We start from the raw sequence: 14,735 nt of genomic DNA on the forward strand, positions 1-14,735 counted from the left end.
GGAACAATGCTGTGTAGGATACTTTTTTTTTTAAAGAAAGGGCTTACAGAGAGATATTAGCCACAGGATACCTGAATCTTTCAGAAAAAAAGAATTTATTGCCCTCTTATCAGAAGAAAGGAACTTCTTCCTGCCTCGAAGGCGCTGTTAGGATTAGAAGGAAGAAGCTGACACTGACCAGACAGAATCCTGTGTTTGAATGGAATTTATGCATCATGTATGAGGTGTATGAATATGCAACAGGCTGTTGCTTTTAAGGGTTAATCCTCTGTTAATGTGGGTCCTTTTTCGGGCTTGTGCTGCCCAGAAAAAGGCACCCAGACGTCCATAACTCTCTGTTTCTATTGTCTCAATTGTCCTAATTCAAATTGTCCAAACTATTATTACTCTAATTGTATTACTATTTTTTTAACCATTTCATTACTACTAAACTTTTAAAATTTTAAAATGAAGCCATTGGCGTTTTTCACAGGGAGGCACAGCCATGCTCCACACACCCTCCAGGTGTGGGAAGGCAGGTATGCATGGACCACCACTGCAAAGCCAGCCAGTGGTCCTTGGAGATGCACACCGTGCCCTGCCACCCCTGTGCCTGTGTCAGGGCACCACAGCTACTCACTCTTGACGTTCTTGCCCTCACGGCTGGCCCAGAGGTTGAGTAAGGCGATGCTCTGCTCCAGGAGGGAGTTGGGGTTCTCCACACGTATCCTGTTGATGTCGTCCACGCCGAACTGCAGCTCACGCGCCAGCTCTGGGGAAAACAGCGGGTCAGTGTCACACCTTATAACCCATCACCAGGCTGGGGATGCTGTGAAGGGCTCAGCCAGTGAAGGAGCAGCGCAGAGACCCTCTGTTCCATACAGCTGAACACAGCACAACATGCAGGAGCTGGGATGGGGCAGGGGTTGAAACCCCCTTGCTGTGACTAGCACAGGAGGGAATCATGCTAAAAACTGTGGGCTCGTTGGATGTGTGGCTGCAATGAAGAGCTGTACAGCTCATGACAAAGCCCTAGCCTGGTAGCCATGCATGAGAATATGTGCACAGCCATGGGAAGGTTCATTTCAGTGCCCTGGAATGCTCGCAGCAGGGGTGCACTGTCGCAGACATCTTTTCATGAAAAATCCTTTCCTTAGGAGTTTTCCTCCTGAGAAGCTGAGAAGCCTCAGGAACAAAATATAAACATTGATTATCTGCTGCTGTGGAATGCAACAGGTGCATCTGTGATTGGTCTCATGTGGTTGTTTCTAATTAATGGCCAATCACAGCCCAGCTTGGGCTGTGAGTCTGAGAGTCCGAGCCACAAACCTTTGTTATCATTCTTTGCTATTCTATTCTTAGCTTAGCTAGCCTTCTGATGAAACCTTTTCTTTTATTCTTTTAGTATAGTTTTAATATAAGATATATAATAAAATAATAAATCAAGCCTTCTGAAACATGGAGTCAGATCCTCGTCTCTTCCCTCATCTGAAAACCCCTGTGAACACGGTCACAATGCACTGCAAAGCAGCCACTTCCAGCACACTGCCAGCCTCCCTAAGTGCCAGCTTTCCCAGGAGTGCTGTGCATCCCCAGAACCCTCAGGTGTGCACTCACCTGCCCAGCTGAGGCCCAGCTGCTCTGCTATGTCAACCATCTTCTGGTCTGCCTTGTCTGTGCTGCTCAGAGAGCCTGGAAGGGGAGAAGGAGTCACAGCTCAGCTGCACAGGGTCCTGCAGCAGAGCAGTGAGGGGAAGGGGGGCTGGCCCTGGGGGTCACAGACCCTGCAGGCAGCACCAAGGGAACCTCCAGGGACAGGGGAGTTGCTGTGAGTGCAACTATGACAGGATCATCCCAGCTTTGCAGGTGGTGAGTGGGCTGGGATGCTCCCAGCAGGCTGCATACCAAAACTGGTCTCACTTAGGATGCTGTATCGCTCCCGCAGGGACAATGGGGTCAGTGTCCTCCTTCGCTCCTCACTGCCACTTCCCTGTGAAGGTGGTGACAAACCAAGGGGTCAGCAGCTTGAAGAGAAGGCAGCAGCTCTGCCCTGACACGGCTGCTTCTCCTTCACCTCCTGAGTGGCCTGGCATGGCCACGTGGAGCAGGTGAGGACACCAAGGGCTGTCCCCTGCGCTTGGGGAAGGGATGGGCCCAACCAGAGTGCCAAAGGCCCTGCACTGACCTTGCTGCAGGGTGGGATGGTGATGTTCAGGTGGCAGAGCACGTGCTGCAGGTCCTCGTATTTCATGGCCTTGCGCAGGAAGGACAGGGAGCCACTGGCTTCCCTGCTGCTGTCCCTGACCTGAGTGCAGAGCCCAGTTAGGTGCCTTGGCACCAGCCAAGGGCCCTAAATGCTTGCCCAGCCTTGTACCCTGGCGTTACCTTGATGGGAATGACGAGACGGTTCTCGCGGAAGGACTGGAAGAGGAAGGTGCGGGGCTGAGCAGCCTTCTTGACAGGCACCAGGTTCCCTGAGAGTTCCACGTGCAAAGGCATTCCCTCCACCACCTGGCCAGAGCAGAAAATATCCTCAGAGCCTGTGCAGAGCTGCTTCAGGGCAGGTAACCCTGACTCTCCCAGCCAGGCCAGGGCCAGCCCCTTCCAGTGGTGTCAGTCTCTGTCACAGACACATTTTATGAAAAATCCTTTGTTTAGGATTTTTTCTCCTGAGAAGCTGAGAAGCCTCAGGAACAAAATGTAAACAATGATTATCTGCTGCTGTGGAATGCAACAGGTGCATCTGTGATTGGTCTCATGTGGTTGTTTCTAATTAATGGCCAATCACATTGAGCTGGCTTGGACTCTCTGTCCAAGACACAAGCTTTTGTTATCATTCATTCCTTTTCTACTCTTAGCTAGCCTCCTGATGAAATCCTTTCTTCTATTCTTTTAGTATAGTTTTAATGTAATATATATCACAAAATAATAAATCAGCCTTCTGAAACATGGAGTCAGATCCTCACCTCTTTCCTCATCCTCGGACCCCTGCGAACAGGGTCACAAATCTCCCCTCACTTTGTTATCCCTCTCCCCTCACTTTGTTATGCCTCTCCCCTCCACACACGCTGCTGAGGGCACAAACCTCGATATCCCTGCTGCGGGCCACCTCAGTGAAGTTCTCATGCTGCTCCAAAGTCTTGTCCACCTTGTCGTCAGTCATGCAGTAGCAGCGCAGCCGGCCCTCCCGCGCGTCGTTCATCTTGGCAAACACCACGAATTTGGCCATGTAGGGCACGGCTGTCAGCTCCTTGTACAGCATGGTGGCAAAGTGCACGGCCTCAGCCGTGCGTGGGCAGTCGGCCAGCCAGAACCTGCAGGACATTTGGGTCAGGGGGCTGCTGGGCAGTGGTTGCTGCCCTCCACAGCCCCTTCAACTGTCACCGTCATATTTTCTGAAAAATCCTCTTTGCCCAGGATTTTTCTCCTGGGAAGCTGAGAAGCCTCAGAGAAAAAGGAAAACAATACTATCTCATTTGCTTCTCCCGTGTTTTGCTGCTTTGGAATGTGGTTTGGAGATTGTTTATCCAACATGGGAATTGTTTTAACTTAATAATCACAGTCAGGCTATGTCGAGACTCTGGAAGGAGTCACGAGATTTCATTATCATTCTTTGTAGTCTTCTGCCTGTATCTTTTCTCTTTTCTTTAGTATAGTTTTAGTACAGTGAATAGAATAGAATAGAATAGAATAGAATAGAATAGAATAGAATAGAATAGAATAGAATAATAAATTAGCCTTCTAAGAACATGGAGTCAGATTCATAATTTCTTCCTGCCATGGGGAAACCCTGAAAATCCCACACTCAACACCCAACTGGACTGCAAAGGAAGCCCCAAGAGTTCTGGACAAAGGTGTAGCCCCATCTTGGATATGGACCCAGCCAAATACAAATAATGATCCCCTTCCTTCTGCACGCCCAGCTGTAATGACTGTTTCCAGAAGTTTGCTATGGGGGTCTCAAAGCCAGAGGAAACCAACCTGCATGGAGGAATAGCCCCAGGGGTAAGGGGCTTCTCCTGGCAAAGGCTGTAGCAAGGCCCAAGGAGCACCAGATATCCTCAGACGGGCACAATTTTGCCCAGGACTCACCTGGCAGACACATTGGTGGTAAAATTAGCACACTCATTTTCGTAGATTAGCTTTGTGGTGCCTGTTATGTCTTCCCACTGGGCTTGGGCTGTCCCTCCTGCAGCAGAAAGCAAGGGTGAGCATACTGTCTTTCCATCTATTTTTTTAATCTTGATTTTTTTTTTTTTGGTCAAATAATTAAACCGTATATCCCTGCATTATCCAAATCACTTGTCACCAAAGCACCTTCAATTAACCTTCCTCTAGATTTTCTACTATCAAAAATAACGATCAACCATCATCATTGCTTCACGACCATCCCCAAACAAACATAGAACTAACCCCAGAACTGATCCCCCTCCAAAAACCAAACAAAAAAAATACAAACCATGACGATAAACCATCGGCTAATCACCCACCAAATATTGTTCTTGTAGCTTATAAAAAGCATGACAAAAAGCCTGGGGTCTGCATCCCCTGGGCATTTGGTTTCTCTACAGGGGAAATGAGGTCCCTGGAGCTGCACACCTTGAGGCAGTCCATCCTGTTAGCGTTCAAAAACACATAATCACATAAGTGATTATATGCAGTGCTTTTATTAAGAGCTCGGGGAATCGGGGTGTTAGAACCCGAATCTGATTCCAACCATACATCCGAGATGAACATGTTTTTATACTCTATCGTTATATAACTTTCATGTTAATTATTAAACTTATATTGCTCTATTGTATATACAGTTTTCAGCTAAAGATGGCCCCGTTAAATTTCCAACATAGTTTCTCATGATTCTTCTTATGGTTATATAACAATTATATTTAATTACTAAACAATCATCACATCTAACAATCATATCATTTATCATACTGCTTACGCAGGTGCAGCGATCTGAGAAAACACAAAGCCCAACATTTTCAAAGTTCTATCTTTAACATTTTCCAGGGCTCCACTATCAATCCCGTCCCCACGGAGAGCACATTTGCAGCCTCACCGATCACACTGCAGAGCAGACGCAGGCTGGTGGTGTCACCCTCGCCGCTGTCCCGGGGGTTGTCCTTCCAGGACGGTGGCAGCGGGATCCGCAGGCCGATGGGGCGGTGGAACTTCCTCCGCCGCGGCTCCACGGTGACAATGGGGCTGAAGGTGGCTTGGTTCCCCAGCAGCTTGGTCACCAACTCATCAGGCACAGGCTGTGCCTGTGGGGAGCACAAGGGTGGGCGTCAGGGATGGTTTTTCCCCAGAAGCATGTCTGAGCTCCAGGCCAGGCTCTCTGAGGCTCACCTGCAGGGCCAGCCTCACTCTCTTGGTGACAGCAGCGTCTGGGAAGGTGGCCTGCACCATGGGCACCAGTGTGCTTTTCAAACACCCTCCCTCAGGGCCGATCATGTCGCAGTCCTGGCAAATCCGGGACATGACCACGAAGTAGAGGGGGAAGTCGGTGGTGATGATGCGGCAGACGCGCTTCTTGTCCAGCTCCTCCTGGCTCTCCAGCTCTGCAGGGGCAGCACAGCCATCAAACAGTGCTCAAAACCAAGCCTGTGGATGTCAGTGCTCATACACCAAGCCTGTGACTGTCAGTGCCTCATACATCAAACCTGTGGCTGTCACTGCTCATACACTGAGCCTGTGGATGTCACTTGGTGCTCATACACCCAGCCTGTGGCTGTCAGTGCTCACACACCGAGCCTGTGGATGTCACTTGGTGCTCATACACCAAGCCTGTGGATGTCACTCAACGCCCCACCACGCCACACTGACCACACCACTCAGCCCCACTCCACCTCCCAGGCCACCTGCAGCCTTTAGGGACCTGCCAGGCGAGCAGCCCCTGCCCTGCTGTCCCCTCACCCTCGTCCATGCCGTTGAGCAGCTGGTCCATGTAGCTCTCCTCGTAGCGGTTGCGGTGCTCCTTCCACATGGAGCCGTTCTCGCTGCGCAGCACCACCAGCTCGCGGTCCCCACGGCCATAGGAGGCAAAGTGTGGAATCTCCACGATGACAGGGCTGCAGAGAGCACAGGGAGGCCACTGGCACCCACAAGGACGCGCAGGCAGCAAGGTGGCCCTGGGGAAGGAGTGCTGACCTCCCTCTCTCTGCCAAAGAGGGCTCTGCACCTGGGGGCTGCTCAGGGCTTTTGTGACACTGCTCTGTTACTGTTGAATGGCTCATGCCAGAAACACATTGCACCCCACAAGAGGTGGGATTTCTGTCATCTTTTATGGAAAATCCTTTCCTTAGGATTTTTCCTCCTGAGAAGCTGGGAGGCCTCAGGAACAAAGTGTAAACAATGGTTATCTGCTGCTGTGGAATGCAACAGGTGCATCTGTGATTGGTCTCATGTGGTTGTTTCTAATTAATGGCCAATCACAGTCAGCTAGCTCAGACAGAGAGCTGAGCCAAACTATTGTTATCATTCTTTGCTATTCTATTCTTAGCTTCTGATTAAATCCCTTCTTCCATTCTTTTAGAATAGTTTTAATGTAATATATATCATAAAATAATAAATCAAGCCTTCTGAAACATGGAGTCAGATCCTCATCTCTTCCCTCAACCAAGAACTCCTGTGAACACCGTCACAGGATGTCTCCTGTAGCAACCTCAAGAAGCAGATAGAGGCAGAATTCTTGCCCTGCGTGGCAAAGTCCTCCAGAAGAACCCAGATCTGCTCCCAGTCCTGCTGTGGGCAGCCCAGTCTGCCCTTCTTATCCCAGCTGTGCTCACCTGAGGAACTGGGCACCAGCAGGCCCCAGAGCAATGATCCGACTGCCCAGACCCTCCTCCTCAGCCAGGGGAGGGGGCGCAGGCAGCTTTTGGGGTTTCACCAGGCGGCAGGTGATGCGGGTGGGCGCCGCGCAGGCGCGGGGCGGGATCACCACGCGCAGCCCGTGGTGCCGGCTGCCCCGCATGGAGCCACCACGAGCATCCACCATGAAGCTCACCAGGAACCTGGAGGGGATAGAATCACGGGAATGTGGGCACACTGCAGCCAGAGCACGCATGTGTCGCAGACACCTTTTATGAAAAATCGTCTTTTTAGGATTTTTCCTTCTAAGAAGTTGAGAGGCTTCAAGAACAAAATGTAAACATTGATTATCTGCTGCTGTGGAATGCAACAGGTGCATCTGTGATTGGCCCATGTTGGATGTTTGTAATTAATGGCCAATCACAGCCCAGCTGGCTCAGATGGAGAGTCCAGGACATAGCCTTTGTTATCATTCTGTTCTATTCTATTCTATTCTATTCTGTTCTATTCTATTCTATTCTATTCTATTCTATTCTATTCTATTCTATTCTATTCTATTCTATTCTATTCTATTCTATTCTATTCCATTCCATTCAATTCCATTCTATTCTTAGCCAGCTTTCTAACAAAAACATTTCTTCTATTCTTTTAGTATAGATTTAATGTAATATATATCATAAAATAATAAATCAAGCTTTCTGAAACAGAGTCAGACCCTCATCTCTTCCTTCATCCAAAAACCCCTGTGAACACGGTCACATGCATGTGCTGCCCGGGCTGGGCACTCACCCTGTGTGCACGGGGCTGGCCACTGGGCTGATGTTGTCTGAGGTCTCCGTGGCTGGGCTGCTGGGGATCAGAGAGTCCTCATCGAACTCTTTGGAGGGCTGTGAAAGGCAGGGAAGAGATTTTGTGGGCAGATAGTCCCGTCTTGCGGTGTTGAGCCTGCCCACCCTTACACAATCCTCACGGGACCATCCTGTACCACCGGGTCAGTGCCCATTACCCGCCACACACTTGAGCTCTGTGGTGATGGGGGAGCCTGGGGGAGGCCGTGGCAGGCTGTGTGTCATGCTCACCTCCTGTGGGGACACCGAGGGTGCATGCAGCAGGCTGACTTGCTCAGCTTCTGTCTCCACAGGTCCTACCTGCTCAGTCTCCTCAGCTCTGGTCACCACAGTTTCAGGTGGGACGCAGGGGACCTGCAGGACAGCTGGAGACTCCACCCTGCCAGAAGAGGGTCAGTGACAGCCATGGAAGTGTTAGGGACCCTCAGCCCCTGCCCATCCATCCCCACAGAGTCCTGGGGCCACTGGATAAAGGTAAATTAAGCAGCAGCCCCATGTCCTGCTGCAGGAACAGCTTTGCCTGCTGCGAGGGCTCAGTGATCTGTTCCTTGCCCAGAGCTTTATGTGCCCCTTGCCCAGCATAAAGCTGGTCCTGTGCCCTGTACCTGCTCCCTCCCCACCACGCAGCGTCCCTTACGTTTGCTCCAGTGTCGTTGTGGCCATGAACTCCAGCAGCTCTCTTTTGCCTTCCTGCTCCCTGAGATCTGGTGTCTTGGGCTTTGCAACCAGCTCTTCCTCTGAAACCAAGAGTGCGCTCAGCAAGCAGAGGCGGATGGACAAGGGAACACAGATACCCCACCCTTGGGCCCATCCCTGCTGGACACACACACACACACACACACACACACACACACACACAGGGAGGGCTTTGCTGCTGCCACAATGGCAGGACAGGGGGACAGGGGCTGTGGGAGCCACTGGGAAACGTGGCTGCTCCCCAACTCTTTCTCACAGCACCAAACACAGTGCAGGGGATGCTTTACACTTTGGTGCCTGGCACAGGGACATGGGCACCACTGGGGGATGTTAGGGGTATTACGATGCTGCCCTAACACTACCCCTCACTGGAAGCACAGAGCTCTGCTAATACTGACCACTGGCCTCATTAATACCTGCTAATTAGCACATCAGGGTTTGGCTCTGGCCAGTGCCTTGTGGGAAGGGTGTCCTGCACTTCCTGCAGCAGAGTGCCCCAGAAATGGGCAGGGGACCACAGCAAGAGAGACCCCTGAGCTCTCGGGTCAATCCCCGCTCTGGCCAGGGTGGCGTGGGGCAGTCGTGGAGGGATTGTCACAGTTCCAGGGATTGTCACAGCGCCAGGCTCCTCCACCTGGGCTCTGACAGGGCGTTCAGGCTCCTCCTGGGTGGGAGGATGCCCGTTCATGCAGTCACACCACAGCAAGCAGCACGGACACGGTTGGCAGGGCAGGATGGCAGGGCTGGCTCTGCAGAGCAGCAGCGAGGCTCAGCAATGGACATGGCGTGCGGATGGTCAGTGGCCATGGGGTGAAATGGGCCATTGAGCTGGGGCAGGGGACACATTTCATACCCATTACTGTGACATGAGCAGTGCCTGCAAAGTAAGAAGAGGCAAAAGTGAGGTGTTGGTTGGGAGGGTGCAGGAGCAAACCAGCTGCAGCTGGGCTGGCAGCTGGGACCCTCCTTGCCTGAGCAAGGCGCAGTGGGGGCTCTGCACGCCCTGGGACTCTCTGCAGAGTCCCTGGGCCATGGGATCACGGAGATGTCCACACTTATCCCTCCTGCACAGTGCAGGGAGGCACCCAAGGCAGGAGGTGACACCTCAGGAGCCTGGTGGGCTTCCCTCCATCCTCTCTGCAAGACCCCAGCAGGGCCCACACAGCTCCCTGGCCTGGGGATGTCCCTGTTCCAGCAGGAACACCAGTGCCATCCCCTTGGCACTGACCCAGCAGCGTGGCACATCTCTGGGATGGTGGGACCCACCTCCCACCCCTCACCTTCATCCTCTGACACGTCCAGAATCTCGTCTACAGTCTCTGGGAAGCTCATGCGGTGTTTGTCACCAACAGACTGTGGGAGCAGAGAGAGCAGGGTCAGAGGAAGCCTACAGGAATGTGACAAAACTCTCCTTTGTCCCCTTAAAAAGGAAATAAACCCAGAAGTTTCTCTCCTCAATTGGGTGAAAAGACACCTCATAGGATCTGGGGGACGTCACCTCAAACTTAAGGATAGCTAACTGGACAGGAGCCAAAAAGTCTTGTATAGGAATGTGCTCCCTGTTGACAGAATGACAAAACGATCCTTTGTCCCCTTAAAAAGGAAATAAGCCCTCTCCCCAATTAGGTGAAAAGATATCTCACAGAACCTTCACCTCAAACTTAAGGATAACTAATTGCACAGAAGACAAAAAGTCCTGCCTGAGCAATTTACTAGAAAAAGAAGAGAACAAAGAAACTAATTGCTTTTGTGAGGTGTTTTACAAGGACCTCTTGCACCTGGCTTGGTTTTTCTCTGTAAAAAGTTTTGTTATTTTGCCTTTTATTAAAACCTTTTTGTTTCCAACACTGCCACAGAAGCCATCCTGCTGATTTTATGCCTTCTGAGGTAGCTGAGCTGTCTTGGGTGTGAAATAGATCTCCAACAGATCTCTTATGAGACCTGGCTGAAGGAGAACCCTATTTTGCTGCACAGCTACATGCAGCTGACTCCTTACACTCGGGCTGGGCACCTCATAGGACTGGGGCACCCATCTGCAGACCTTTCCCACTCCCAGCCCTCCTCCTGCCCAGCACCCTGGCCCCCGGGGGCTCACCGGGATGTCGGTCTCCTCTGTGACAATCTTGAGCACGTCGGTGACAGAGATGTAGCCGAGGCGCTTTGCGATGGCCAGGGGAGTGGTGCCATTCTGTGCAGGGGGCAAAGAGGGTCAGCGGCAGCCACGGGGCAGCTCAGGGAGCTGCCTGAGCTTGCCAGAGTGCAGAGGGGCAGGGATGCATGGCACTCACGGTGCTGATCTCGTTGGGAGATGCTCCGTGCTTCAGCAGCAGCGTCACCACGTCCGTGTGGCCCTGCTGGGCTGCCTGGTGCAGGGGGGTGTAGCCCAGCTGCAGGGGAGGACAGAGCACGCTGCAATCAGTTCTGGAAGGTGCTGGCCCAGAAATACCCCCAGGCCTCACACCTGGAGCACTGCGACAGCTCCACCTCCCCATCAACCCATGTGCTGTTGCCATGATATTTTCTGAAAAATCCCTTTGCCAGGATTTTTCTCCTGAGAAGCCTCAGAGGAAATGAAAAGCAATAATTATCTGCTGCTGTGGAATGCAACAGGTGCATCTTTGATTGGTCCATGTTGGTTGTTTCTAATTAACGGCCAATCACAGTCAGCTGGCTTGGACCCTCTGAGAGTCACAAACTTTTGTTATCATTCCTTTCTATTCCTTTCAAGCCTTCTGATGAAATCCTTTCTTCTACTCTTTTAGTATATTTCCAATATATAATTTTCTTTTAATATAATATATATAATAAAATAATAAATCAGCCTTCTGAAACATGGAGTCAACACCACCACATTTTGCCCATGGCAGAAGGGCCCTTGGACTTCTGTACCTTGGTCTTGGCATTGACATCTGCTTGGTGCTGCAGCAGAAACTTCACCAGCTTGATGTTCCCGTAATGGCTGGCCACGTGCAGAGGGGTGTAGCCCATCTGAAAGACAAGATCAGGTCTCTGTGTGCCCTCCCCATTGCTCTCTGCCCTTCTGGCTTGGATATGCTCATCCCACAGGCAAGCCTCCGTGCATGGAGGATGAGGCACACATCTGGGGGCTCCCCAAAAGCCCAAGACTAAATCACAGAGCTTCAAATGCTCCACCATGGAGGTGAGCTATGGGTGCAGGCAAGAATCACCCCTCCAGAGAGATGGGGGGAAGAGGAGGAAAAGTCCCCAGGATAGAGGTAAAATGGTAAGGATGCCTGCTAGAAGGAGTCTCTTGCAGAAATACAAAGAAAAGAATAAAAAGAGGTCAATGCACTACTTTACCCTGGTCGTTGCATCCACTGTGACTCCATGCTTCACCAGAACATCAGCAACCTGCACATGCCCCTCTTGGGCCACAAGGTGGAGAGGAGTCAGTCCACTCTGCAAAGAGAGAGGGTCTCAGCACAGTGGCAGCTCCAGACTCTCCGGGGTCTCCAGCCTGGCAAACTGACTGACACAGGGCACCGCTGCCTAAAGGAGGGGCTGGACCACCCTCCAGACTGCTGTTCTCTGCTATTCCAGAGGCTGGACCACCTTCTAGACTGCTGTTCTCTGCTGTTCTCTGCTGTTCTCTGCTATTCTCTGCTGTTCCGTGCTGTTCTTTGCTGGCTGGTTTGCCCCCAGCCTGGCAGGATGCTCTGGTACAACTTACTGTCGCAGGCATCTTTTTTATGAAAATCCTTTCCTTAGGATTTTTTCCTGCTGAGAAGCTGAGAGGTTTCAGCAACAAAATGTAAACAATGGTTATCTGCTGCTGTGGAATGCATCAGGTGCATCTGTGATTGGTCTCATGTGGTTGTTTCTAATTAATGGCCAATCACAGCCCAGTTAGCTTGGACTCTGTCTGAGACACAAATCTTTGTTATTCATTCCTTTCTATTCTTAGCTTAGCTAGCCTTCTGAGACGAAAGTTTTCCTTCTGTTCTTTAGTATAATTGTAACACATATATCATAAAATAATAAATCAAGCCTTCTGAAAAACGGAGCCAGATCTCCATCTCTTGCCTCGTGCTGAAAACCCCTGCGAGCACCGCCACAACTCACCTTGTTGCCTAGGTTGCCGTTGGCTTGTTTGGAGAAGAGCAGAGCCACCATGTCGGCGTGGCCCTCCTGGGCAGCCAGGTGCAGGGGGGTGACTCCCTGCATGGACTCGGCGTTCGCAGAGGCGCCGTACTGCAGCAGGCTGCTGGCCACCTCCATCTGGTTCTGCTTGGCAGCGATGTGCAGCGGGGTGTACCCGTTCTGCAGGGGGAGAGGGGCTCGTGGCAGTGCTCAGCCATGCCAGGCAGAGCTCAAGGGACAGGAGGTGCCACCCTGCCCTGCCTGGCTGCCTCCAGAGCTCAGGGGTGTCCCCCCAACACCATCTCTGTGACAGCAACCAGCCCTGCCACGGATGCCAAATCCCGCTCCCTCTTCAAACCAAATCAGCGCAAAGGGGTTTCAAAGACCACCTGCTTCAGGTTTGGCTATTAGGGGCTCTCCCAGAGTTTTCCACACATGAATTTCTGCAGCAGTGTGATGTCACCCTGATTTTTTAATATTTTCTAAGCCTTCTGTTGTTTACTGATTCTTGTGACAAACTTTCTCACACGCTTTCTGTACATAACTTATTGTTTTGCATTCTTTTATGGAGGAGGAGAGATTTGATGGACTGTTGGTTTGTCCAGTGTCATTGGAGAGGTGGCACTGTCACCCTCCAATCCACTGTCACTTTTGGAAATCTATAAATGTTGGAATCAGAATATAAAATTCAATTTTCTTCACCTTGACAGCAACAGTGTGTGCAGTTGTGTTGTTTGGTGCCCTATAATGTCGCAGACATCTTTTATGGAAAATCCTTTCCTTAGGATTTTTCCTCCTGAGAAGCTGGGAGGCCTCAGGAGCAAAATGTAAACATTGATTATCTGCTGCTGTGGAATGCAACAGGTGCATCTGTGATTGGTCTCATGTGGTTGTTTCTAATTAATGGCCAATCACAGTCAGCTGGCTCGGACAGAGAGTCTGAGACAGAAGCTTTATTATCATTCTTTGCTATTCTATTCTTAGCTAGCTTCCTCATGAAATCCTTTCTTCTATTCTTTTAGTACAGTTTTAATGTAATATATATCATAAAATAATAAATCAAGCCTTCTGAAACAGAGCCTGATCCTCGTCTCTTCCCCAGTCCATTATAGTGTGAACATCTTCACACTATAACGACAGCGTGCACCCTCCTGGGGCTGACACAGGGATGAACCTGGCTGAGATGTGGAGCAAAAATCCCAGCACACAGCATCAGCGTTCAAGCAGAGCCTGCAGGGCCTCGAGCCGTGCCCGTGCTGCAGAGCAGAGCAGAGCAGAGCAGCTGGCAGCACCCGCTGCCCGGCTGGCGCGCAGGCTGCCGCTGACGCAGGCACACCGCGGGGCTGGCACCGGCACTGGCACCTGCCCCGTGCCAGGGAAATTAACCCACAAACACCAGAGCTTTGTGTCCAAAAAGGAGACAGAGGAGTCCTTTGACTTTATTCCAATCAAGGCAGAGGCCATGGGGCATTCCCCTGGGGTTTATACAAGTTTTGGGGGACGCAGCCTCCCTTTTAATCCCAGTTTCCAGCCACATTTCCCTTCTCTCTTTCTCCATTTCTGAGGTACTTGAGAGGTTCAGACCTCCCAGAACACCTGATATCAAAGACTTCCCTCTAATGCATAACCCTCCCTTTTAATTCTTATGGAATTTAGGAGGTTTTCCCCATTTTGGAGGTAATTGAGAAGTTCAGACTTCCCCGAACACCTGATCCCAAAGATTTCCCTCTAATGCACAACCCCCCTCTATTTTTTAATTCTTACTGAATTTAGGGGTTTTTCTTCCCTGTTGTTTCTTCCATCTTTCAATGTCTAATTTCATTTACCAGCAACCCTAAAGTTTATTTGCAAAAGCAAATATCTTCTTCCATTCATCAATCAGTGGAATCCTTCCCCTTGCTTCTTTCATCACCCAGGGCTGGTTTTATCTCCCAGCAGACCCACAGCTTGTTTGCAAAGACAAATCCCCCATTCCTCTCACCAGCCTGTCTGCACAGGGGAGAGGGAAGTGCCAGATGGGGAGGGCTGGCACCAGCAGCCACTTGGCTGTTTTGAGGATGCAGCTTTTGCAAACAGCTCGGGAGGCAAGGCGCCTGCTGGTGGGCTCTGTGGGGAGATGCTGCTCGCCACGCTCAGGCTCAGAGCTCTCGCAAGCCTGTGGGTTTTCTGACTCACTGCTTCATAGCTGCATGCAAACATTTGCCTGTGCTTTCCCAAGCTGCCAGACTGCAGCGCTGCTCTGCAGGACTTGCCATGGAAACACGTTCCCCACGCAGCAGCCAGCATGCTGCTAGCAGGACC

General features: G+C 51.0%; 1 protein-coding gene across 3 annotated transcripts in view; it reads right to left on the bottom strand.

Annotated features, from left to right (window-relative positions):
* The window catches only part of ANK1 (ankyrin 1), a 68,958-nt gene that overhangs the window by 10,383 nt on the left and 43,840 nt on the right, over positions 1–14,735 (bottom strand). For all 3 annotated transcript variants that reach the window (XM_058820331.1, XM_058820332.1, XM_058820333.1), the window contains exons 17-37: positions 12,417–12,614; positions 11,655–11,753; positions 11,223–11,321; positions 10,622–10,720; positions 10,429–10,521; positions 9,614–9,686; positions 9,187–9,210; positions 8,275–8,374; positions 7,869–8,016; positions 7,579–7,676; positions 6,768–6,992; positions 5,896–6,050; positions 5,329–5,540; positions 5,039–5,243; positions 4,072–4,168; positions 3,065–3,293; positions 2,365–2,490; positions 2,165–2,284; positions 1,885–1,969; positions 1,597–1,671; positions 620–751 (exon numbers count right to left, since the gene is read on the bottom strand). In XM_058820331.1, coding sequence (XP_058676314.1) covers positions 620–751; positions 1,597–1,671; positions 1,885–1,969; positions 2,165–2,284; positions 2,365–2,490; positions 3,065–3,293; positions 4,072–4,168; positions 5,039–5,243; positions 5,329–5,540; positions 5,896–6,050; positions 6,768–6,992; positions 7,579–7,676; positions 7,869–8,016; positions 8,275–8,374; positions 9,187–9,210; positions 9,614–9,686; positions 10,429–10,521; positions 10,622–10,720; positions 11,223–11,321; positions 11,655–11,753; positions 12,417–12,614 — 2,692 coding nt within the window. The remainder of the gene's footprint in view (positions 1–619; positions 752–1,596; positions 1,672–1,884; positions 1,970–2,164; positions 2,285–2,364; positions 2,491–3,064; positions 3,294–4,071; positions 4,169–5,038; positions 5,244–5,328; positions 5,541–5,895; positions 6,051–6,767; positions 6,993–7,578; positions 7,677–7,868; positions 8,017–8,274; positions 8,375–9,186; positions 9,211–9,613; positions 9,687–10,428; positions 10,522–10,621; positions 10,721–11,222; positions 11,322–11,654; positions 11,754–12,416; positions 12,615–14,735) is intronic.

The sequence above is a fragment of the Ammospiza caudacuta genome, chromosome 26 (genome assembly GCF_027887145.1).
Source record: "Ammospiza caudacuta isolate bAmmCau1 chromosome 26, bAmmCau1.pri, whole genome shotgun sequence".
NCBI classification, from domain to species: Eukaryota; Metazoa; Chordata; class Aves; order Passeriformes; family Passerellidae; genus Ammospiza; species Ammospiza caudacuta.